The sequence below is a fragment of the Sceloporus occidentalis genome, unplaced genomic scaffold (assembly GCF_023333645.1).
Source record: "Sceloporus occidentalis isolate IW3139 unplaced genomic scaffold, rSceOcc1.0.p SCAF_6, whole genome shotgun sequence".
Lineage (NCBI taxonomy): Eukaryota > Metazoa > Chordata > Lepidosauria > Squamata > Phrynosomatidae > Sceloporus > Sceloporus occidentalis.
This window is the reverse complement of record NW_028316986.1, coordinates 35,500,071-35,526,555: the sequence shown is the minus strand read 5'-3', so window position 1 is coordinate 35,526,555 and position 26,485 is coordinate 35,500,071. Positions and strand designations below refer to the sequence as shown.

At 40.1% G+C, this 26,485-nt stretch overlaps 1 protein-coding gene across 2 annotated transcripts in view; it reads left to right on the top strand.

The window, feature by feature from the left end:
* The window catches only part of LOC149310611 (spermatogenesis-associated protein 7 homolog), a 103,733-nt gene extending 79,506 nt beyond the window's left edge, over window positions 1-24,227 (top strand). The window contains exons 6-12 of one of the 2 annotated variants that reach the window (XM_089528324.1): window positions 343-815; window positions 1,277-1,337; window positions 6,423-6,469; window positions 8,561-8,638; window positions 12,513-12,570; window positions 22,839-22,915; window positions 23,747-24,227. In XM_089528324.1, coding sequence (XP_089384450.1) covers window positions 343-815; window positions 1,277-1,337; window positions 6,423-6,469; window positions 8,561-8,638; window positions 12,513-12,570; window positions 22,839-22,915; window positions 23,747-23,762 — 810 coding nt within the window. In that variant the 3' untranslated portion in view covers window positions 23,763-24,227. Of the gene's footprint in view, window positions 1-342; window positions 816-1,276; window positions 1,338-6,422; window positions 6,470-8,560; window positions 8,639-12,512; window positions 12,571-22,838; window positions 23,067-23,746 lie in introns of those variants that run through there. The other variant, XM_089528323.1, reaches the window with a different exon arrangement.
* Window positions 24,228-26,485: the final 2,258 nt, after the last annotated feature.

The window sequence follows — 26,485 nt, the reverse complement described above, 5'->3', positions numbered from 1 at the left end:
TAGGAAAGGGAAAAAAGGAAAAGCCCAGAGGTGCATAAGAGAATTAAGATAATAATACAAATGGATTTTCCCCTTACACCGGAAATATGTTTATTAAATATAGTATGAGTTTGGTGAGGCACTTCAGCTCTCCAGTAGAGAATTCTGCATGCCCTTCCTAAACTTCAGATCCCTGGATTTCATAGGATGGAACCATGGCAGTTAAAGTGGAATTTATTGTTCTACAGTGTGTGATGTGAATGTGCTCAAGGCCCATTTCTAGTTAATTTTCTGCCTTTTCGCTCAGATTCTCTTTTTGTAAAATCTCCCATCATTGGTTAATCTATTTTTTTTAATTTGCAGTGGCTACAAGACAGCCTGAATTTGCCTTCAAGAGGAGGAATGTCAACCCTGAAAAAAGGAGCGCATTGGCCTCCTAAATATTTCAAGATGACACTTTCGGGTCCCCAGTCCCCAGTTTTGAATGCAGAGGAGACAATTCAAGATATTGTCCAAAGGTCTTTATCTCAGGCTTCAAATAATGACAAAAATACAGTCAAGCAACATGGTCCACATGTTTGCTGGTCTCACCCCCCTCTTGTGAGCCACAGCAGGAAGAAGATATTTCAAATCCCTCAGAAGACAGCTCTCAGTGGAGATCTACTGGACACACATGCACAGTGCTTTACAGAAACAAAACAGCCATTTACACCCAAGGTTTTAAAAACATCAAGTAAATCTTTCCTTTCAAAATACAGATATTATAACCAGCCAGCTAAAAAAAAAAGTATTTCAGTTGGCCCACAACAGCATAAAAGGCCAACCAAGATTTTCAGGTAAAATGCTCATCAGTTTTTGTTGCATGTGATTGACTAACCTACGTCATCTAAAAAGAGAGTTTGATAGTAATAGCATTATCTACAATATTTCTTTTTTTAGATAATGGGGTAGGGTGGGGTGGTAGGCACTTTGGAAAATATATTACAATTCCTAATCTTTGGGGGGTTTTAAATTTTATTTTAATTAATTTTAATATTCTTGGCATGATGAATAATATTTACTCATTAGTTCACAATGTCCTTTCGGGAAGGGCCATTTGGGAGAATTTTAATGCATTTTGGTTGTATTTTGTACTTTCAGAATTGTTTTTAAAACAATTAAAAATGAAGTGATTGCAATGTACTTAAAACTACCAGCTTTTGCCATAATATTTCTACATTCTGTGTAAGATTTAGTGACCTCGGGTAATTTTAAACTGCCATCACTGTTATTCAAAATTTTCTTTTTCATCTTGCAGGTCTTTGGAAGATGAATCTCTAAGATCTTATGCAGATTACCATACACAACACCTAGTCAAGGTTATTGTAACCTTGTTTGTATTTGGATGAAATGATATGATGAGTAATAATATTCATAAATATATGTAGTTCTGGAGTCTGAGTGCAATGTGATTTTATAGAAAAACAATTGCTAACATGACAAAAATGCATCAGGTACACTGGGTTCTTTCCCGTTTTAATTCCACATTGAAGCTGCAGTCTATGTGCACATTTTTCCTAAAAGAAAGTTCTATTGAATTAAATGGGACTCACTTCTATGTAAATATTTATGGGATTTGCTGTGAATAAGGTGGTTTAGTGCTATTAAATAAAAATTAATTAACTGAACTATTTAGCATTGCTCGTTAGGGTATCTAGTAGTTCAAGTATTTCTAGGAAGATATTATAAATGTATTATAAATGTAAAGTAACATAAAGTTTGAAAGCACAGATGCTGTTTAAAAACATATAGAAATAATATCTGAATTACCCCAATCCAGAATTCTCCCTGCAAAAAGAGACTAAAAGCAAAAATCATGTATTCCCTTAACAGAGTCAGAAATCATGTGGGTGAAGCACACTATTATTTCACTTTCAAAAACTTTTTACTTTAAAAGAGCTATTAACAAAGCACTATGACCTTAAAAAGTCTCCACATAGTTTTCTTTTTGGGGCGTTACTAAATAATGGAGATTAAGTACAGTAAGTGTCAAAAATCTTATAGTGTGCAATAGAATTGCACCTATATAATATTTATAAATAATGTGTTTTCTGAGCGTCAGCATTTCCCCAACCTCACTGTAAGAACGCTATGTGATTATCCTAACTCTTCCCAACCAATAATTTCCAGCCCTATCTCTAAGCCTTTTAAAATGAAGCTCAAATTGACCTTATTGTCTTGACCCTTTGGTAACCCATCAACAAAACTCTGGGTAATTGGCCCACAACAGGAGTCTCATTTTGCCAGTTTCTCACCCTTGGATTGCTCGTTCTGATAAGCATGGAGATACAAGAAAAGGGACAATTTGTGTCCACCTTATTTTTTTTAACTAGGTCAGCAGGTTTTACAAATCTGTCAAGTGTCATCAAATACATACAGATTTTACATCCCGAAGTTAAGGCAGAACAGAATATGGTGCAATCTACCCAATCTAGTTAAGGTGCATAGGCAACAAAGAAGGGGACAAATCATAAAATCGAATTATATAGTTGGAAGAGACCCCAAGGGCCATCCAGCCCATCCCCCTGCCATGCAGGAAATAATAATAATAATAATAATAATAATAATAATAATAATAATAATAAATTTTATTTGTATACCGTTTTTCCCTAGATCAAAATGGTTTACAGACTATAAAACTATCAAAAACATCTCATAAAAATAGATAAAAACAAGTAATACAATTATACAAATACAATCATTCATAGGGTAAGGCAGAGAATCGATGGTATCAAGAGCACTCAACTTCATTCCTCGGGGGGGGAAGGCTGGGCAAAAAAGAAAGGTTTTAAGCCTCTTTTAAAATGTTTCTAGAGGGGTCATGAGACGGAGCTCCTCAAGGAGACTGTTCCAAGTCCGCGGGGCCGCCACTGAAAAAGCCATCTGGGATGTGGAGACATATTTGGAAGATGGAATCTCCAACAGATTCTTCCCAGATGTTCTGAGTGTGTGGGGCGGATTGTGTGGGGAGATGCGGTCCCTCAAGTAACTCGGGCCCAAGCCATATAGGGCTTTATAGGTAATAACCAACACCTTGTATTGCACTCAGAAGCAAATGGGCAGCCAGTGAAGATTTTTCAGAATAGGTGTTATGTGGTCAAACCTAGATGCACCGGTGACCAGTCTGGCTGCCATGTTTTGTACTAACTGAAGCTTCCAGGCTTGGTACAAGGGTAGCCCCATGTAGAGTGCATTACAGAAATCTAAGCGAGAGGTTACCAGAGCATGTACCACGGTTTCAAGGCCCCTTTGGCCCAGGTAGGGTCGCAGCTGGCGTATCAACCGAAGCTGATAGCAAGCACTTCTGACTGTCGCATTTACTTGAGATGTCAACTGCAGGGACGAGTCCAGAAGTACTCCTAAGCTGCGAACTTCGTCCTTCGGGGGAAGTGTGACCCCATTTAGGACAGGTGGATAAATTTCCTTCCCTGGGCCTGGGGAACCTATCACCAGTACTTCTGTTTTCTCTGGATTCAGACTGAGTTTGTTTTCCCTCATCCAGCCCATTAACGACTTCAGGCAGGCATTCAGAGGAGAGACGCCATCCTTAGACACTGCAGCAGTTGGAGGCACAGAGAAGCATATTTCGGTGTCATCAGCGTACTGATGCCTCCGGATGATCTCTCCCAGCGGTTTCATGTAAATGTTAAACAAAGTGGGGGACAAAATAGCTCCCTGAGGGACCCCAGATGTTAGTTCCCTCTTAGAGGAGCAAGTGTCCCCCAACTGCACCATCTGGAATCTTCCCAAGAGGTAGGAACGGAACCACTGGAGCGCAGTGCCCCCGATACCCAAATCCCTCAGGCGTTCCAGAAGGATACCGTGGTCAATGGTATCGAAAGCCGCTGAGATGTCCAAAAGCACCAACAAGGTCACACTTCCCCTGTCGATGCCCAGACGGAGATCATCGACTAAGGCGACCATGGCAGTCTCAACTCCATATCACAATCAAAGCAGCCCCGACAGATGGCTATTCAGCCATCTCCAAGGAAGGAGACTCCACCACACTCCAAGGGAGTTTGTTTCATTGTTGAACAGCTCTTACTGTCAAGAAGTTCCTCCTAATGTTTAGGTGGATTCCTTTTCCTGTACCTTGCATCCATTGTTCCATGTTCTAGTCTCTGGAGCAGCGGAAAACAAGCTTGCTCCCTCCTCAATGTGACATCCTTTCAAATACTTAAGCAAGGCTATCATATTACCCCTTAACCATCTCTTCTCCAGGCTAAATAGTTCCCTAAGACTTTCCACAAAAGGCATGGTTGAGGAACCATCCCTATCTTTTGCAGTAAAATATAAGAAATTCAGTATCTAGTAAATCATTTATTCTTGGCACACAACATCTTCTTCCTTAGGTGGCTGACTCACACAGCCTTATGGCAGAGCTGGCCAGTTCACAGCTATGAAGCACCGTCCAAATATTTCTGAAGCAAAAAATAATTGCCACGTTATGTGCCATAATATTTATATGCAAGTGGCATTTTTCTCATAGCCTTTTTGGAAGGAAACACTCTTGCTCAGGGGGAGAGAACGTGCTTTAATCTGTTACGATATAATGTTAAGAAATATGCAGCTAAAGGCCTTTGAGAATCAGTGCCATCCAAAGTAGCTAATAACTGAGTTAAAAGAAAACAGTGCTATCCCTCGGACAAAAGATATTTTGGGTAGAATAAAGATATTTTTGGACTGCAAAGCCAATGATAATGAATGCTGGGAACTGCAGTCCAGTATTCTAGAAGATAGTTTACCCACTCCGTGTTTATGTTCAAACTTTGTATGGATTTTTTATTTTATTTTATTTTATTTTATTTTATTTTATTTTGGGGGGTTTATTATGTAAGGAAGAATCTGAAATGACTTGGTAAATAACTAAGTTGTAGAGGAGCCCCATAGTTCTGAACCTCTACTGGGAATGAAGTACAACACCTGGATTGGTCCTGTGTGGCCATAAGAAAGCTTGATTTTTGCCTAGGAGGTGACATTCAGATCTGGATACCCATCTTCTCACATTCCTAGCTGACATCAGAGCTCAGTGCCTTAGTTTAAAGGTGCTTGTAGATGTGCTATGCTTGCAGAACATGGGCACACCAAAGCACAAGAGGAGGAAAAAGATAGAAGGAGAATGGACATGGATCCATTGTCCCTTTTAGAGCAGAGCAAGAAGTAGAGTGCCAGCACTGCAGCTCTAAGTTGCCATATTACCTGGTTAGTCAGGTTCTACCAGGCAAATGTTACAATCAGCTGGTCCAGGGCCAGTTCTCTCTCCTACGCCACTTATCTGCTATGCCTCCATGACACCAGTTTCCAGTTTTGAATGTCACATCTTAGGAAATGGGAAGATATTCACCTGGCAATATGTGTGCATGGATGGGTGGGTCATTTGATTGGTAAGTAACTGACTCCAAATTACACACATTGGATGTCAAATACAAACGGTTCATACTTGATTTCTCCCCTATTTTGCATTAAAATGCACACAAACTGCAAGAAGGACCAAGTCATATTTGATACACTATGTATGTATTTTATATCAACAAGCAGATATATATTTGCTGCCTTCAAGTCATTTCTGACTTAATGACAACCCTAAGGTGTACCTATCACAGGGTTGTTCAGAGGAGGGTTGCCTTTGCCTTCCTCTAAGGCTGAAGGAGTGTGATTTCCCCAAGGTCACACAGTGCAGCATTCAAACCCAGGTCTCCCAGTGTCCTAATCCAACACTCGAACCACTGTACCATGCTAGCACGCATTTTCATACATAGCTAGCTAGCTAGTGTTATGTAGTATTGGGCCAGGGCTCAGGAGTACAGGGGTACAAATCCCCACTGGGTTACCTGAGGCAAGTTAAACTCTCTCAGCTTTAGAAGAAAGCAATGGCAAATTCATAAATAAAGGTTAATAATAATAATAATAATAAATCCCCTCTGAATAAATCTTGCCATGAAAACCCTACGATAGGGTAAGCATAACGCAGAGTTGACTTGAAGGAACATAACAACAACCATATATATATATAATGTTCTACAGTGAATGTTTTAATATATATACACAGATACATACAATGAAAAATAAATACATATTTTAAGTGATCTTCCTCCGATGATCCAGAACAAACTTGTCAGAGGTACTGTACAGAAATAATGTTCATTTTCAAATCACCTCTTTGTATCCTACAGAAATTGTGCAATGCACTTCTTAAGAACTGAATCCGCATTTGAGAGAAAAATGTGATATTTTCCTGTTATGTTTTAAACTATAAACAGTTGTTAGTCCATTATTAGTTCCTACAGTTTCTCCATTAGGAAAGTAACTATCGTGAAGCATGTTATCTATAATGCAAAGCTATGAAGCAAATACAAAGACAGAAAGTCACTGTTTCTTAATCTCTCCTTATTTAAAAATTATAGAAGCAGCCCCAGAAATCAGCTTCTCTACAATCATTACTTTGCGCAAAGTAAGTGAATTATAATATATTAAAATAGATGACAAACTCCATGTTGTTGGTTTTTTAAAAAAAAAAACTATGAATGCAGTTAAGAAAATATTCAAACAACCTGGTACATGAAGTTTCTTCCATCAGAACAAAGGCTAAGGACCTGAGAAGATGGGCAGGAAAAAGTTCCCCGAACCTGTTTTTTCTCAAAGCAGGTTGAACCCACACTACCTGCAAAACGTGGCATGAAGCCACACTGCTGTGTAATTTTTGTTGTTGTTGGCTCTCCACCATGCATGCACACAGGTGCATAAACACACTACTGGCAATCCCAAAATACCTCCTACTGACCACTTAAATCCCATCCCATTTCATGGCTGCCCCTTTGATTGGCCACACAGTCCCACATGCAATTCTTCACCTATACAGGGTGTTGATGCATCAGTGTGTGAGTGATACATTAGCAAAGCACAATCATGGAGGGTCACCTACATGTCCCCTTCACCCCATGTTCCCCTGTTTGTGTATATTGTAATTACATCCCTTGGAGTTGTTGCACTTTCATTTCTTTGCTTTACAGCAGCCCCGCACTCACATCAGGCCATTCATATGCAGGGGCAAAGAGGCATATCTTCTGTGCTAAGCCAAACTATCCTAGGTTGTATTTGCTCTGGTTTTTAACCCCAGAGCATGGCTTCAGTCTGGTTTCTGCCCGATTTGGAGGTGTGCGTCATCTACACACCCCACCTCCAAAGTGGTTTATTTGGCCCATCTGCTCATCTCTTATGTTCTGTATCTTGTTGCTCCTCATAGCAGTCTCTAGGAATCCCACAAGCAGAATAAATAATCTATTTTAGTAGTTTTTAAATGAGAAAACTGAAATAGTCAAAGTGTTCCCATATTCCCCATCACCATGTATGGATATGAGAGCTAGACAATGAAGAAAGTGGATAGGAAGAAAATCAACTCATTTGAGATGTGTGCTGGAGAAGAGTGCTGAGGATGTTGTGGACAGGCAAGAAGACACATAAATAGGTTCTAGAACAGACCAAGCACAAAGTCTCCTTGGAAGCCAGGATGACAAAACTGAGGCTGTACTACTTTAGCCATATCATGAGAAGGCATGGATCATTACAAAAGACAATGATGCTATGAAAGGTAGAATGCAACAAAAAGAGAGGCAGACCACATACCAAATGGTTAAACTCATTCAGTGAGTCCACAGGTCTGAATCTACAGGAATTGGCCACAGCTGCTGAGGTTAGGGAGAATGGAAGATGTCTCATCCACAGGGTTGCCATGAGTTGAGGATAACTCAAGGGTAGTTAACAACAACAACAAAGTGGTTTTTATCTTGTAAGTAATCATTGTTAAGGATGTACAAAAATATGAAGAATTTCACATTCCATAATTACCATTATTTGCATGTAGAGCCTGATTTTTTTTTGGGGGGGGGGGATTGCAAACACTGTTTTTATAGGATTCAATCTAGTTAAAGCTAGATGACCAACTTCTCAAGAAAACAATCAAATTACTTTAACATAGCAAGACTAGCTAAATAAAAGACCTGACACATTGAAAAGCTGCCATCAGTCCAAAGGAGAAGTGTGTTTATTAATATTAACAAATAATAATTAAGACTGCCTGAACTTTGTAACTGTGTGTAGTTCAGTTTGGCAATTTTAACATTTACTAGTCCGCACTGACAATGTACATCTCTGGAATGGATCTGTAGTTACCGAACAAAGGTTTTATTTAACTACTGAACCCTGATTTTCTGAACTAGAAGCTCTGCAGGACATGACAAAAAGGCAGTTGTGGGAGTCTCAATGCACCATTAGTCTTATTCAGTGTCTTCATGTTAGCTAAATTTACTCCTCCCTAGTTGCTATGGTAGAAAGTTCAGCCTATACTCAACACTGCCATTCATATCTATGGAGTGTTTGAATTTGGCTGTCTTAATGCCTCTGTGGTTAGAATGTCTTTCACCTGACTTCAAATTACTTGCCAATTTTTGCATAAGTTAGAGAAGAAAAAGAAGCAAGGTAAAACATAAAAACCAATTTTGACTTTTTAAAAGTCAATTTCTTCCTTTTTTATATATTTATAAAGAGAAGAAGAACGGAAGTACCTTCAGCTTCTTCAGGAAGTCACAGAAGACATTTTGGTGAAAAACTGTTACCACAAGAAGTAAGTCCTTATACTTTTTAAATCATTAGCTAATTCATTAAAACAGAGAAGCAAATTTTTGTCATGATACAAACAACATGCATTCCTGACCTGAATTACTTTCTACATTAGGACCTTTATACATATTAGAATTTAAGAATAGATACCAAATGCAGATACATATACACTCAGTAAACACCACCACATGTGCCACAATTCAAAAGGATGACATTGTGGAGGTGAGAAGAAAGGGAAATGTATTTAAAAATTTTCTCTGAAGTTATTTTTCATATCTTATTAAAAAGAATAGAAAGTCCCAGATTCTTTTCGTCTTTTTTCTGATTTTATTTTGAAAAGCCATACACATCTTGTTTATTCCAGAATACTTTCTGTCCACTTCCAGTATGATTATAAACTTTTTATGTCAGCTCCCCAGCTTCAATCAATCAGGATGCATCCTTAGCTGAATCCTTAGCTTCTGAATTACAGAAGAAACTTTAGCAGAAATAAGATCAGTGTATATTGTCAGTGCTCTCCATTTTTTTTATATCAGTGTAACGAACATTATTGGCAATATAAGTGGGGTCATAAGAATGGTGCAAAGCAAGGGCTACTACTCTAGTGAAAAAAATAACATTCTAGTACCTACTGTGGTATATACACTCTTCCCTTGGATATTTTGTATCTAGCTAGCTAAGACAAAATAAACAGGGGAACTGTATATACTGCAGTCTGTACTAGAATGTTTTGTCTAAGGTGAGAGCCAGCGTGGTGTAGAATTTGAATGTTGGACTACGACTCTGGAGACAAGGATACAATTCCCTGCTTGGCCATGAAACCCACTGAGTGACCTTGGGCAAGTCACAAGCTCTCAGCCCTCAGGGAAAGGCAATGACAAACAAAGGGGTTGTTCCTACTACGGTTTAAACCGGATCTTGATCCGATTTAAACCACCATGGTTCCTATTTAATTTGAATTCCTGAAACGATTCGGAAAGGGGGGGCATAGTTTTTACCAGCTTTTACCCATTTAACCCGCATCAAAAATACACTGGTAAAATGGAGTGTTTTTTGGGCTGAATCAATTTATTTGGAAATAAATTGATTCAGCCCAAGTGGGAAATAGGCGGAATAGAATCAGATTTGAATCTGTCCTGGTTCTCACTGGCAGTGGCTTTCCCAGCCATACCTCCATGCTTCATCATCAGTCCTCCATCCTGCCTCTCTCCTTCTGTCCTGGCCTCTCCTCCGCCCCCAGTATGGCCAGGAGGACGGAGGGAGACACGGTGGGGAAGCTGCGTCTGTCACTTGAAACTGGCGCAAACATAGTGGGAACCACGCTGTTTGCTAAACCGGTTTCAGGAATCGGTGCAGGAAGCGAATCAAGAGGAAGGGGGAATGAGGCCAAATTTTGCCAAGAATATCCCATGACAGTTTCACCTTAGGGTCACCATAAGTCAAAAATGTCTTGAAGGCACACAACACATACAGACAGACAGCTAGCTTAGGTAGGAAGTTGATTAGGCCTCTATGATATACAATCTCTAAGGTTTATGTGCTCCCTTGGTAGATAGAAATTACCTGCAAACCCAGACTAAAGAAATGTCAAATTACTTTTTTTAAAAACGAAACGAAAAGACCAGGAAAAAAAGAAGACGACTCATGGAATGAAATTGGCAAATGAGTCTAACAGATGGTTGCGGCGGGGGGGGGGGGGGGATATCACACCATCCTGTTTAAGACATGATAGATATCTTTGACTTTTTGTTCCTTAGTCTAAAGGCACTATTAGTGCAGAGCATAATGGTCTTTCTGCTTGTAGCACACCATATTTTACTTGCCCATTAACAGAATTATTCCTGGACATGAACCTGACAGGAATGTTTGGGAATGGAGCCTTGGGCTTTAATGAACCTATCTGGTTGAAGAAATGCACAGGTTCTTTCAAATCCAACAATTCTTTGGCTGTTGTATCAAAAGTTAAAGGAAGGAGTAGCTCAGTCCTTCACATAGCTATGTATATTTTAGCAGAAAAGTTACCAGCAATTGTTTTAGGAGCACTTCATACATTATTCAAAGAAATCTGGTTTACCATTAATTATACTCTTAATTAGGCAACTGCAAATAGTCTTGGCATTCCAGAAAGCATGATAACTATATGCGCAAATGTCCTTGAGACATTTAAACTTTATATTGTTCGGTGTTAACATTGCAGCTGAACATATATGTTCACTTTGACGTAGGTCCTATTGGATTGAATAGGGCTTACTCTCACACAAATATAACCAGGCTACAACCCTATACACACTATTGACCTCAAAAGGACTTACTGCAGAGCAGACACAAAAGATTGCAATGAATATCAAGTTCATGCTTACACAAACAAAAGCAAAAATCCAGCAGTCTGATAGAATCTGGCTGTTTGATATCCTGTCATTCTTCCAATCTGGGACCCATGAGGACTCACATCATAGATTAAAACAAAGATACTCCTGGAACCTTCTTCCCCCACATGCACATCTCATCGCTTCTCTACCCAGTTTCAAAACTGAGTTAAAGATTATATTGTTTAGAGAAGCATTTCCAGAGGCTAGCCCCTCTCTGGCCCAGGAAGCCTCCTTTTAACGATTAATTAAGAAGCCAAGCACTTCCTCCAGTCCATCTGCCTTGGTCCAGGCCTCGGAGATGGAGAACTGCTGGACCTGATCCCATTCCCCACCACCACTCCCTTCTCCTTTTGTGTCATGTCTTTTTGGTTTGTAAGCCTGAGGGCAGGGAACCGTCTAACTTAAAGATTGTATGTACAGCGCTGTGTAAATTTACAGCGCTTTATAAATAAAGGTTAATAATAATAACATTTTTGCCTTCCTTTTGCAGGGTTCAGCAGTGTCTGAGTACTCTCTCTAGGGTGGGAAAGGCCCTGACCCCACGGCCACAGTTTTGGGAGTGCATGGGATGCTGCAAAAGGAAGGCATACTTTTCAGTTGTCCCAATTTGGCAGGTGATTAATCTTGATTAATCCTCTGTCATCCCACTTTTTCATCTTCTTTTAAAATGTCCCAGTTTCTCTCTCCACCTGCCAGTTTCACCATTTGCCCACAGCTTACTTCAATTCCTGCAAACTGGGTTCGAATGAAAAAGTACAGTGGGACCTCAATATCTGTGGGGGATCCATTCTAGCCTCCCCCCCCCCGGTGGATACCAAAATCCAGCCCACATTGTCTCCAATGGTGGCACATGTATGCAGCCACACCACTATGGGACTTCAAGCAAAGTCCCATTATCCCTAATGGCGGCATGGTCGCATGCACTTGCTGCCATTGGGAACAAGGTGGGTTTGCTGTCCGAGGGTGCTCAAATCTGCCAAAGTTAGCAAATATCGAGGTCCCACTACAGCTTGCATTGAATTAGCTCAGCAGGGGAACAGGACAGATTAGGCAGAATCTTGCTCTTCCAAGTAGGCTCAGGAAAAGCAAACTGCTGCAGCATCTCCTAGCTTGTTGGCTCTTCTTCACTGCCATCTTGACCACACTCTGATATTATTTGGCCACATGTTTCCCAGTTTTCATCTGTGTAATGTTGGAGGGTATGTGAAGGGCTAAACATCCTCCTAGTTCTGCTGATAGCAGAATCATTCAATTGAATATTTTATTTTTTATTTAGGTATTTATATTGTCCATGATGAGTCAATAAGCCCTTTCAGTTGCTTTGAATGGAGGAGATCTTTATTTAGAGAGCAGTAAGAGAGAATCCATAGGCATGAACATGAAGATCTGAGCTTCTTTGTTGGTTTTAAAAAATAGGATAGCAACTGTTTTCCTTGCTTCTATTTTTATAACTGTATTTTGGTTTCCTTTCAACTCTCTGCTGATGTATATTTTTATTTTCTTTCTAAGGGTGTTAGATGATATATTTCAGAAGCACTACAGAGTCAGAAGGTGTGACCTTAATGAGGTGAGAATATATCTATGTATGTGTGTATGTATTTTATGAGATGCACCGTCAGCAGCCATGGAATAATACTGCATTTATACCCTTTGGACTGTTGAGATTTTCAGCTAAAAAGGAAACAAAAATGAATGTCTGCAGTTCTGCAGCTATGGGTTGGATTATATGTGAGAAATGGGAGGGGAGACCCCAAATTGATTTCCCCCTTTTATATCTATAGCACAATTTATGCAAAACAGAATTGGATGAAGTATGTACATGATGTCTCTATTCTGATTGAAATGAAGGAAGGCCCTTGTTATGAAAACTGTTTATCGTGATGCATTTCTGCTGTTTCTGCCACTTGAGGCAACAGATAAAGCCAGGAAGGATTTGTAATCCTCCACTTTTAGAAATGGATCAATTGATACATGAGTTAAACTACAAAGCCTTGCCATCAACTTTGAAGTTTTCTTGCCTTCAAAAGACTGTGCATGAAACCTGTTTTGATGGTACAAAGTGCATGTCAAGCAGAACTGGGCAGTGACAGGGCAGCATGAGGCATCGTTGCATGTTCAAACAGAAATACAACATCTTAGGGGAATCAAGTGGGCATGTTATTATCCACAAAGAAATGTTGATCTTCATAGCTTTGTTTACCATCATACAGTTCCTAGTTATCTCCTCCTCATGACTCATTAATAACTAGTTCTTATTTTAAAGTACCATTTAAGAAGTACCCTGTGGGAGTGGGCTGAATTTCTATCAAGTGTAGTGTTTGGTTTTTAGACCTGGCTAGCTGCCACATCTGTTTGGCCTTTCCCTATCCTGTTGTAGTTGTTAGTATCCTGGCCTGTTGTAGTTGTTAGTATCCTCATGTTGTTAGTAGGGATTTGGAAGAAATTTGTTCAGCTCACTTTTAAGGCAAATTCCACACTTTTATAGACACATCTGAATTAAAATTCCATTATTCTTTTGAATGCACACCTCTTTGAATTTTGAATTGAAATTGGAATTCTCCAATCAAAAGAGGTATATAAATGTGTACATTAAGACAACATCATACTTTCCAACTATCCTGATTTGACAAGGAGATTCCTGATTAATTCTCTCCATCCCACTCTTTCAGCTGCTGTTAAAATGGCCCCAGATTCTCTCTCCTTCTCCATCTTCTCTCATTGTCCTCAGTTACTTCAATTGTTACAAACTGAGTTCAAAGTGCAGCAGTTGTTTCACTCAGTTAACTCATCTAGGGGAGAGGAGGGGCAAAGCTTGCCCTTCCCAGTAGGCTCAGGCAAAAGCAAACTGCTACAGCCTCTCCTAACCTGTCTGTTCTTCCTCATTAATAACTTTCACTATGTTGAAATGTTGCAGGAAATCTGATATGCACACAAAAATGTGCATATTGGTGAAAAAAATTGACTCAAATTAATCTCACTGGGGAAACTGTTTGCAAAAATATTTATACTGGGGAGAAATTGTACACAGTTCATTTATTTGTAGAAGTGAGAATGCAAAGCAAAACAAAACAGATAAATGTGTTCATCCCAACTTAGCAGTCCTTCCCAAATTCACATCATCGTACAATACTGAAGTAAATACACAGAAGCAGCAAAAATAATTTTGCTTCTGTAATGTATAAACTGAACCTGACTTTAAAGAAAAATGAGAACTTGTTCTGTTCTGAGCATTCTCATTTTGAACAGAAGGAAAGCTCTGTTAAAGTTGTGATGAAGTTAAAAGTTATTTAAGTTTGGAATGAAGCTAAACAGAATTTAATGAAATTGAGTAAACTGAGTTATCACTATTGGGTAGAATATCAGTTATAAAGATGAATGTATTGCCAAAAATGTTATTTCTGTTTCAAACATCTTGACAAATGATATACCATTTAAACAATGGCAGAAGGATATTTTGCAATTTATCTGGGAAGTTAAGAAGCCAAGAGTTATATTCAAAATTTTACAAGATGAGAAATGATTAGGCATCTTGGGATTGCCAAATTTGAAAGTATATTTTTCTGCCTAATGTTTAGTTTCGTTAAAAGAGTTGGCATGAGTTTTTTTTTTGGGGGGGGGGGTGGTAAGACAAAATTGAGCGTAATGGAGATCTTAATAATTATTGTTAGAAAATCTTTGTTAAGAATATTGAATAAATATAAGGCAAGAATTTGCTCAAAGATGCCTTTGTGGACTTCACCACATGAGACTTTCTGTGTAAGAACAAAGAAATGGATTACATATAAAAAATAATATCAGAGAAAAATGAATATAGAATGATATGTATAGAAGAATTGGATGTACATGGAATCAAGATTCAATGGTATTTTTATAGGAAATTGTTTCAGCAATTTAAAATGGATAAGATATTATATGACACCAGATAACAGATATTTTCTGATATTATTTTTAATTCCAGTAAAATAGTACAAGTTGAGTCTCCCTTATCCAAAATGCTTGAGACCAGAAGTGTTTTGGATTTTGGATTTTGGGATATTTGCATATACATACTAAGATATCTTAAGCGGTGTACAGACCGCCCCTTTGGGGCGGCCTGTACCCACCCCTTTCCCCAATGGATTGGGGCCTCAGCTGCCACAGCGGCATCCCTGAGGCCCTGATCCGCTGCATTTTGAGGCCACGGGGAAGCAGCAAAAGGCCACTTCCCCGCAGCCTGGAAAGGGGTGTCCTTGGGGCTTAATGCCCCAAGGACACCTGACAGCGGCGGAGAACAAGGGAAAGGGGCCGCTAGGCCCCTTTCTCCTTTGTGCTGCTGGCGCAGCCGTGTAAAGGCTGCGCCAGCGACACAAAAAAAGGAAGGAGCTCCATTTCGGAGCTCCTCCTGGCACCACGGAAAGGGCGCAACAGGTGCCCTTCTGCGGCGCCAAGATGTCACGTCTGCGCCGCCCCATCTGGAGGCGGCGCAGCTGTGACATTGTAATGGCGGCACCCATGTAGAATGGGCGCCGCCATTACAACGTACTAGGGTTGAAGGGCATCTGGAAAGGATGCCCTGAGGCAACCCTAGTATGCGTGCAGGCCAGCGCTTTGTGCTGGTCTGTACAGCACCTTTGAGATGGGGCCCGTTGAAACATGAAATTCATTTATGTTTCATATACACATTATACGTATACAGTATCCTGAAGATGATTTTATAATAATTTATAATAATAATTTTTAAAATAATTTTGTGATTGAAACAATCGTTGTATATGCTGAACTATCAGAAAGCAAAGGTATCACTATCTCAGCTGTATATGTGGATCATTTTGGATTTTGGAATATTTTGCATTTCAGAATTCCAAATAATGGAGACTCAACCTGTATCTCAATATTTAAAAGGAGATGCCAAATGCACAACCCAAAATAATGATCTCAAGAATCTTTCTCAGGGTTGAGGAAGGGGATGTCATTCGTCTGCCCTCAAGATCCTCCATATCCTCCATCCAGCCCCCAAACTTGGGGTTTCATTTTTATATCCCCAACAACGTTGAGGTGCTGTTAACCCCTTTGGTGTGAAAAAATGTGGAGCCCAACAAGTGAGTGACATGGAAGTGGATAATTTACCTGCACCACCCTGGCAGTTGTCCAGCCCTGTTGTATATCTGTTCTGCTGAAGTATCTTTCTGGGCCAGAAGATTTTGATGATCTCACTTACTGATTTTGGCATTTTCTAAAATTTTATAGTTGTGAAGATTTGCATAACTCATTCTTTAGATTGCATGGGAGCCCATAGGTCCCTAGTTTTCAGGAAAATCACCACCCTAATTCAAGGGTCAAGTTTCACCCTACCTGTCTCATATGCATGCACAGAGCCTCAAACAACTTGTTTTGCAAAATCAGGGAATAGCCCTGACTCCAACTAGATACCAAAACTGCCAGGCAATCTTTTTCCTGTTGTTCAATGGCATTGTTATTCAACAGCTTTCTGTGAAACAAGAGGTTATGTGGGAGTTAACCTTGTTCACTATAAGAACATTAAGAGGTAATCTAGATAATTATAGAGTAATTGGATGGTAGAGTGGTTTCATGTCATTCTAAGTGATAGAATGGGTGGTTTTGGTAACTACAGTGTTCAAGTATTAGTGTGAATAACAGTTTAGTAGGCTGTTCTAAATTTGTTAGAGAATATTGAGAGGAGACTTTTAAGTTAATTTTTTAAAGATAACAGCACTTGACAAAATGATTCATTATATTGGATGGATTTATAATGTACCCTGGCTAGGTAATTCTGAATTTATTCCTTTTAAGGTCACATCCTGCAAGACAGAGACAGATTTTGATGCGGCTATAGTGAGGGAAGTGCCCTGCATGCTAATAGCTCTGTAGCATCTTTACATTCAGCTGATAATATTTTACTGATCTTCAAATAGACTATACATACAGTATTTGGAACATGTACGATGAAACAGTAAATGTCACCATTGTCCCAAGAGGAACTGGGTCTTATTTATCTTATTCATTCAAGCATAGATGGCTGGCTCCTGCATTTTATCTTCACAGCAACCCTGTCAGGTGGGTTAAGCTGCCAAGCCCAACATCACCCTTGGCCTTCACGACTTAGGGAGAATACCCACCATGATCCAAATATTTGATTCAGTGTATCACATCAACCCTTTCCTTTAGAGAGGAACACAGTGGTATTGTATTTAGTGGGAAGGTTGCAAAAGGGCACTACAGAGTTCTAATGTGGTCCTTCCCTCCCATCATCTGCTGTTTCACCCTACCGGATGAAAGTTGTGCCACACAAACAAAACCAATATGAGGGTTGCATGGTTAGTACTTGAAATCCACTTCTGAGTATTCCTTATTTTACAGAACCAAAAATCTGGAAAGCATGTATTCACAATGGAAGAATAAAAGGAAACAAAGGCGGGTTACAGACTGCCTATTTGGGGCGGGCTGTACCTGCCCCTTTCCCCGGTGTATCGGGGCCTCAGCGGCCAGAACAGCAGCCGCTGAGGCCCCGATCCACCGCTTTTCAGGCTGTGGGGAAGAGGCAAAATGCCGCTTCCCCGCAGCCTGAAAAGGGGTGTCCTTGGAGCTTCAAGCCCCAAGGACACCCCGCGGCGGCGGGGAGAAGGAGAAAGGGGCCGCTTGGCCCCTTTTTCCCTTGCTTCGCTGGGCGCAGCTGTCTGAAGGCTGCGCCCAGCGAAGCAAAGCGGTGCCTCAAACCAGGAAGGAGCTCCAAAACGGAGCTCCTTCCTGGTTCGCGCAAAGGGCACCCTAGGCGCCCTGGCGCAGAGCGAGGATGTCACGTCCGCGCCGCCCCGTGTAGAGGCGGCGCGGCCGTGACATCCTCATGACAGCGGCTGTCTGGAACGGCTGCAGTCATTTTTTATGCGCGGAGCGCGTATTAGAGTTAGGGAGGCGCAGAAGCACCGCACCTCCCTAACCCTAGTACACGCTCCACGCGTACTTTCATGGCGGTCTATAACCCATTTTCTGAGGACATAGACTGTCTACAACTCTGAGGAATGCATCTGAGCAAGTAGACTTTGTCTATGAAATCTCATGCTGCCAGCTTCTTTCTTGTAGTCTGAAAGGTGCTGCAAGATCTCTCTACATACTGATTCTACAAACTAACATGGCTATATATCTTTGAATTCTACCTTGTGCTGTGTGTTGGTCCAAAAACTTTAATATCTTAAAAAGCCCAACACATTTTGGCCTTGTCACCAATTAGCCTTCTTCAGGGGCTATTATAACATAAATAAAAGTACATCTATTAAAGTTCTGGTACTGGGACAACACATGAACCACTTCCAAAAACATAATTTCTTAAAAATCAAATAGTATATATTATCCATACTAACATATACATACTTATTACCAGAAATATCTGGAGTTGCAGTCTGCACTCTCATCAAAGTGGACACCCCAGTGGGTTCGTATTTATGCATTTTGTGAACTGGCTTCATCAAAGAGAACCAATAAGGAGATACATGATGTAGTCTGTCCACAAAGCTGTCAGGGTGACTGTCTAGCCTCCCTTCCCCACCTCCAGACTCAAGAGTTCTTGCCAGAGGACACCATGGCTCAGATTCCCTTCAATCCTCAATTGGAAATGAAGAATTCTGACACCCCAAGACACCCAATTTGGGTAAAAACCACTCAGGGAAACAGTGGCACCTAGGTAAGGACCAGAGAAAGGATCCTTTTGTCACCTATGGAAGGCCACTCCATAACAGAATAACTGGGAGTGCTGAACAGGTAGAATAGCCTGATGTGGCTGATGATAATAGCAAACTGCTACCTGACTGCAAACAGTCAAGACCTGGTGTAGTTGGCAAAGCTGTAAATTTCCTGCACCAACATGGCAGCCTTGGAATCAGCTGTGGCAGCCTGAGACCTTTTGTCCAAGAATATATATCCTTGGATAAAAGATATCATGTAGCTGCTTTGGCCAGGGCAAAATGCCAATATGTTGTATGTCATGCACAAGCAGGGAGAAAATAAGAGTTCTGATGCCTTCTCACTGCTTCCTATTGAATTAAACTAATTTCCCCATTGAATTCAAGTTGTGGGACACCCTGTAATTTGGGTAACACCTATGAGTCAACATTGATAGTTGCAACTTCAGCTGGCATTTTAAACAATAGGTATCATTGAATATTGCTAAGATTTTACAACTCACATAGAATATAATTCAGGAGTCATTCTTTCTCTGGACAAAACACAAAGTAGAACAGAAAGATGAAACTAGGCCAATGAAGATCCCAGAAACTTTGTGCATAATAGCGAGGGTCAGAAATGTAGTGCATTGAACATCACAGCCATTCTAAGAAAAAGCCTTTTTTGCTATCTACTGATATTTCTACTTTAAATGAACTCCACAGATTTCATTGACAAAACCTATAAAGGCATAATGGTTTTGCTCACAAGAGCCTTGTGTCTTACATGGGCTGATCCCTACCACTATGGAGCTGCTTTATCTCCTTGCCTCTCTGCAGCTGGCAGTACAAAACACCTGACAGTTGTGTTGAATTGTTTCCTTCTCTCATTTATAAATCTCTTCCTCCCCAGAGTCTCCAATTAGAGTCCACTAGTGCTCTCAGTAAGAGTAAACTGTATGCAGTATTATTATTATTATTATTATTATTATTATTATTATTATTAAGCTTTATTTATATAGCGCTGTAAATTTACACAGCACTGTACATAAAATCTTTTAATTAGACGGTTCCCTACCTTCAGACTTACACTCTAAGAAGACACGACACAAAAGGAGAATGGAATGGTTGGGGGGGAGAAGAGGATCAGGTCCAGCATTCTTCTCTCTCTCTGAGGCCTGCAAGGCAGATGGACAGATGGAGGGCTCTGTATCTTAAGGATAGGCCTGATGGCATTGGCCCACCCTCTCTCCCCCTCAGAGGCCAGGATGGAGTCAGATGCCTTGTGGGAAGGGTTCAGTTCCTTTAGGGAGGCCCAACGGCAATGGCCTACCTTTCTCTCTATGTACCCTGCCAAGTACATAGATATAGAAACCATATTGTAGAAGCTTAACTGGCCCTCAGAGACTTGATGGAAATGGCAATATCGAGTATAGATGACCACTCAAAACTACAAAACTATATAAAAATCTTCCTTTATTTCCATGTCTACATACCCTCCAATTGTCCCCATTTGACAGGGACAGACCTGATCAACCCTCTGTCCTCTCACTTTTTTAGTTGCTCTGAAGTTATCCCATTTTCCTCCTTTGTCCTCAACTTACTTCAGTTGCTCCAAAATGAATTCAAAGTGCAAAAGAGCTTTGCACCCAATTAGCTCAGCAGGGAAAGAGGACTGGAAGGTGTAGACCTGGGCAAAAGCAAACTGCTGTATTCTCTCCAAGCTTGTATGTTCTTCCTCAACTTCAGAATCTTGACTAATTCTGATGTTATTTGGCCACACATTTCCCGGTTTTCATCTGTGAAAATGAGTTTAAACTATAAAAAAAGTTTGTTCTTAATTAATTTGGTGTGGGGAGAATAGAGGGGGAAATCTTGCCCTTCCTTGTAGACCCATGCAAAAGCAAACTTTGCAGCCTTTTCTAGCTTGTGCCTTCCTCATTAATAACCACACTGTAAAGGTACAAGTGGAAATTAAATTAAGGCTTGGAGAAACAGGTCTTTATGTGTATCCTTAATAAATCCATAACATGAGCTCAAATAGCAGATATTTAGCAAAATTAAATAGTCTGTTGGGATAGATATACCTGCTAAGATGTGCTTTCTGGCCAGTCGATATTTCTGGTGGGTATCTCCCAGCTAAGCAAATGTGTCCCCTATGAAATGCATGTGGCATTTAAGTAATAATAATAAAGTAACACATGATTTTTGTTTAGTCTCTTTTTTTAAAAAAATGTTATTTGCTGAGATTAATTTTCCTCCATTTGTGTGTTGTGGTTTTATTGCAGAGTTATATTCTACAGCTGTTTATGGTTTTTAATGAAATGTTGTATATTGCCCTTGAGAGGACATTATGACCAGAAAAGTGGTTTATAAATAACAAAACCCACTGTCTAATTTCCTTACATGTGACAATGATCGCAAGCAGCTGCCTCTGTTCAGGAAATTCTTGTACCATCTCATGGGGAAGGGGGCTTTCGATCATGCAGTTCTGAATTGTTTTCTATGGCATTAATACATTTCAGGCCACCAAAAGTGCATAATGAAACCTCTTGCAAATGAGGAACTAGCCTCAGTTGTGACAAATGATGGATTTCTTGGTGTGTTTTTTTAAATTTCTTCTTCATAAACCTTTTTTTTTAAAAGGAATTTGCTAAAATTTAGATTGCTGTGCAGAGTTCTTGGGATTAAATTCAAGTGCCAATGCCGATAAGGACAAGGAAGGACAAGTATTTGCATTACGATTCTTGAGTAATACTTTGAGTTAGACATTAAACAAAAAGATAAATCTGTAAGATGTAAAGAAAGCTGGGGGAGGGAATGTGAACTATGTTTTAGCATAATCCTGAATTAAGAACATTGGCATCCTGCTGGATCATACCAATGGCCACTAATCCAGCATTCTGTTCTACAATGGCCACCAGCTATCCATGGGAAGCCCCTAGTAGGGCACAAATACCACAGTGTCCTGCTGTTCTTGTTTCCCTCAACTAGTGTTTAGAGGCCTCTTGCAAACTAGTACTGCTGAAGGTCACCTCCTAACAATTACTAACCATTCAAAGTCTTATATTCTATCAAAAGGCAAACAAAAAGTGCCAGAAAAAATGGCACTTCAACATATCATAGCCTCCAACTGCCTAGATTGTCAGGGACAGTTCTGAGTAATCATCTGTTGCCAAATATATTTCCACTGCTTATAAAATGTCCTAGTTTCTCTCTCCTCTTCCCGCTTTGTCCCCAGTTTACTTCAGCTGCTACAAAATGAGTCCAAAATCCAATACTAGCTGGCACCTAAATGACTTAGCAGGGAGAAAGGACAGGAAGGGACAGAATCTTGCCCTCTTCTGTAGACCTTGGCAAAGGCAACCTGCTGCAAGCCCTCCTATATTGTGCATTCTTCCTGAACATCAGAAGCTTGACCATGTTCTGATGTTGTTTGGTCACATGTGTGCTTGTTTTTATTTGTGAAATGTTGGAGGCCATGAAGAGTTTGTACTTGAAGAATTATTAATCGCTGAAGAATGAGGAGTGTTTGCGAAAGATTTATCAAGGAAGTGAAATATTCAGCATAGGAATTGGCAGCAATGCTTTCAATGTGAATGATATTAACCTGTATGGTTTTCCCTTCACTCTGAGAAGAGGTGAGCAACTTCTGAGCATTGCAGGGTTGTTGTATTGGATTCCCCCAAAATGATAACTATCCCTCTGCCACCAGAATTTGGCAGCCACTGAGGTTCTCACTGCTTTTTGCAATTACCATTAAAATTTGGTTAATCTGGAAAAGGAAGAAATGTTTCATTGTGGCAATGGTGCCAATTTTTCAGACTGAAATAAACCACAGATAGCCTCCATATGGTGGAATGGAAGGAAAGAGAAGAGGACTGACAACATTGGATACCTGACGTTTCCTAAGTGGAAGAAACCTAGCTTTGGATAAAGCTAAATGTACTTATGAGTGTTGGTGTACCCATTCCTGTAATATCAGAAGGCACCATTTGAAAATGGAAAGCTTTTTAAATTGTAATTAAGCACATGAAGAAGTTCTTAGTGAATTAGATTGTCCTAAATATTTCAGTTACTGGGATATCATTCCAGTATATGTAGTAAGACTTTCACAGCCCTGACAAAACTTACCGTTCTCTTTTTAAAACTTCCCTCATCTCTTTTCACTTCTTTTAATTAGGTAAAAATGCACAGAATCTTTCAAGCCCTGAAGCAAGACTTGAACATCTGCACTCATTTGCCAGATCCTTCTGTCAGGTACACTGGCTTGGAGCCCGGGAGTAGCCAGCTCAATGTGCCTTATGCATAGTCAGTTTTCAAATTCCAATGGTCTTCCGAAGCAGAAGAAACAGACAAGTGTAACAGTTTGCTACAAGTGAAGGTTTACCATGCAGATGATAATGCAGTATTAAACTTTAGTTAAGCCTAATTATTTGCGGACGTTATCTGTGGAGCTCCAGATTTCTCCATGCAGACATATTGTTAATGCTTATACATTGATAGCCAACACTGTGTACTGATTTTTATGTAGTAAAAAGACCACCACCAAAGCATAAGGAGGAGGTTTCAGCAAGTTTGGAGGAATTCCAAAATTTGCAGATTTTTTTTAAAAATATGGAGAACAAAAAACAATATGAGAAAGCCACTAAACACCAAGCATACCCAGGGACCACTGAACATTGGGGATTGTGAAAATGGAACAAACAGGAAGGGGGAATGAAAAGGCCATGGCTATCAAGTTGAAAAGCATTCCACTATACAAAGTTTTGTTGTGAGGCCCACTTTTATTCAACATTTGCAAATATTTGAAGTAGCCTTGAAAAGACAGGGATGTTCTGACTGTAAATGCCAAATAGTTCATTTTGGAAGAGCTACTAGTGTATGCTCCCCAAAGGAAATATATAAATAATTAGAGGCAGGGAATTCTCTTCACTAACGCCATCAATAAATTCTCTGAATATCCCTTCGTACAAATAGTCAACTATTTTCCACCTAAAGAAATTTCATTTTGACCCAGTTATAAGGGTCAAAGTAATATGGTTACTTTCAAATCCAGCCAACTAATGCTCCTTTCTCATCCTTGAATAGAATTTTTACATTCTGAGAGAAGATCCCTTCTACCTGAATCATCTAAATAAACTAATAAAGTACATTGATCAAAGGACTGGAGTTATTGGACACACGAGAAGCAGCTACAAATGAACTCACTGCATTCCGAATAACCATTAATAGAGTTGTTCAAAATTACACAATGTAAAGGTAGCTAAACTTAATTAAAACTCATGTTCAAAGCAATAAAATTGTCATTGTTGTGAAAGCTTTTCCCATCTGTTTTCTTTACTGTGAGTTCATAAAGCCCAGGTCCATATTCATCAGAGGCAGGGGTGAGAAAAGTAGGGCTGTCTGTGGTCTCACCCACTTTTGGCAGTCTTCAACCCACCCACCCCCACCATTCCCCCTAGCCCTACCCATCACACTCGCTTTTTAAAATTCTGGTTAAAATCCACCCCAAAGGGATCAGTCACCACTCCTGGAATAGGAGTTTGCCTCTAATTAGACCCCAATTCCTCCAAACCAACAAAAATAAGCAAAATAAGTAAATGTCAAAGGAGATTTCCAGTCATTTTAGCCAAAAATGTGGGTCTGTGTGGCCCCTGCCCTCTTTGAAAGAGGTCTCATCCCTTCAGCTGTCACCCACCTAGGAATGCATTCATAAATTCTTGGGGACAGAGGTTAATGCAATGCATTGGTCAGCCTTAGTGTCCATGTATATACATACACATACCTTAGGAACACTATACATCCTCTTTTGCAGAGCTAAAATTTCTGTCCAAGCAGATACTTAAAATCTTACAAGATCCAGACTGGAGAAGACTGGTGATCAGGTAGTAGAGTTCTGAAAATGGATGAGGGAGAGATGTCAGACTAAAACAGGATAAAGGAAGCCCCCATAAACGTTTACCTAATGGTGTTATATCTTCTTTCCAAATTATTTTTCTTCATTTTTCCTTGCCCACTCCTAAAAATTTGAATAAAGATAAATTATAGTATATCTTGATTTCACTAAGGTTTTTGATGGTCCCCCATGATATTTTGCAGCCAAGTTGGATTAGATAATTCTGTAGGTGGATTTATACCTGCTTGACTGATCAAATTTAAAGAGTGCTCACCAGTGGTTCCTCTATGTCTGGGAGAGAAAGGATTACTTGGGAGACTCAGGATTCTGGAATACCAGCTGGGACTGGTATTGTTCAACATTTTTATAAATCACTTGATTGACAGAATGGGAGCATGATTATCAAGTTTGCAGGTGACACCAAATGGGGAGAGGGGATAGTAAATTAGCCAGAAGACAGGATCAGAATTCAAAATAATCTTGATAGATTAGATAGTTGAGCCAAAACTAACAAAATTAATTTCAACAGGGATAAATGCAAGATACTACATCTAAGCAGGAAAAATGAAATCTGCAAATATAGGATAGTGACACCTGGTCTGATAACAGTGCATGTGAAAAGGATCTAGGGGTCTTAGCAGACCACAAGTCAAACAGTGTGATGCAACATCCCAAAACGTCAGTGTAGTTCTAGGCTGCATCAACAGGAGCATAGTGTTCAGATCAAGGGATGTAGTAGTGCTACTCTATTCTGGTTTGGTCAGAGCTCTCCTGGAATACTGTGTCCAGTCTAAGCCCCACAGTTCAAGAAGCTGCAACATGTTCAAAAGGGGATGACAACGATGGTAAAAAGTCTAGAAACTAAGCCTTATTGGGGGAGCTGTGTATGTTTTGCTTGGAAAAGATAATACTGAGAGGTGATATTGAAATATTTAAGGCATGTCATTTAGAAGATGGAGTTAGCTTATTTTCTGCTCCTTCAGAAACTATAAAATAAACCAATGGATTGAAATTAAAAGGGGAAAAAAGATCCTGCCTACATGTTAGTGTTATGGGCACCCCTTTTTTCCTTAAATTTTGGGCATAAATGATACCTTAGATGACCCCAGATGGACTTTGGTCTAAAAGTCTGCCATAAGCTCCAAAGCGTAGGACCACATGCACAACAAACCCGAAATGAGGTCAGCCTCAATAAACAATGCCTTCCCAGTCTGAGAGTCATTTTAATCTAAATGACTAGGAAAATGTGCAATGTTTGCCCACTTGAGCAGCTTAGCACCTCTCCCCACCTATGGACCCTTCAGATTATCCCATCCTGGCACCTTGATCCAAGTGTTACAATACTAATTAAACACCTCTGGCTTGGGCTCTGTTCGGCCCCCTTTAAAAACTCCTGGATCTTTTGGCCCAAGTGTGATAAGTTGGAAGCAGACCAAGACTACACTGGTTTAGTGACCCTACTTAGCTCCGGCACTATCGCTCCCTCCACGCGCTCCGAGCGGCTATGTTCCATACCTCTATCCATGTTCCATTGGATTCCCAGAAAAGGTCGCCTCAGGAATAAGTACCGCTGTTAGTTCTGCCTCGCCATCTGTTCCTGAATTTCACCTTTTGTTTCCTCAGCCTTGGATGTGCATGTGTATGTGTGTGCTTTTGGGTGTCTGTGTGTTTTTCCATTTAATAAATATTAGACTTGAAATAATAAAGCCTGCCTCTGCACTGTTTCCTAAGAAGTTGTTTGGTCCCTTCGTAGACAGGATGGGAGTTGGTCCCATGGGTTATTGTAAGGGCCCCCCTCTCGACAATTTGAGCTAATTAAAATTTCCTCTAATCAGGCCCATCCTTACATTAGGAAGAACTTCTTGATGGCAAGAGATATTTACCAGTGGAACAGACTGCCTTGGAGGGTGTGGACTCTCTTTGGAGGTCTT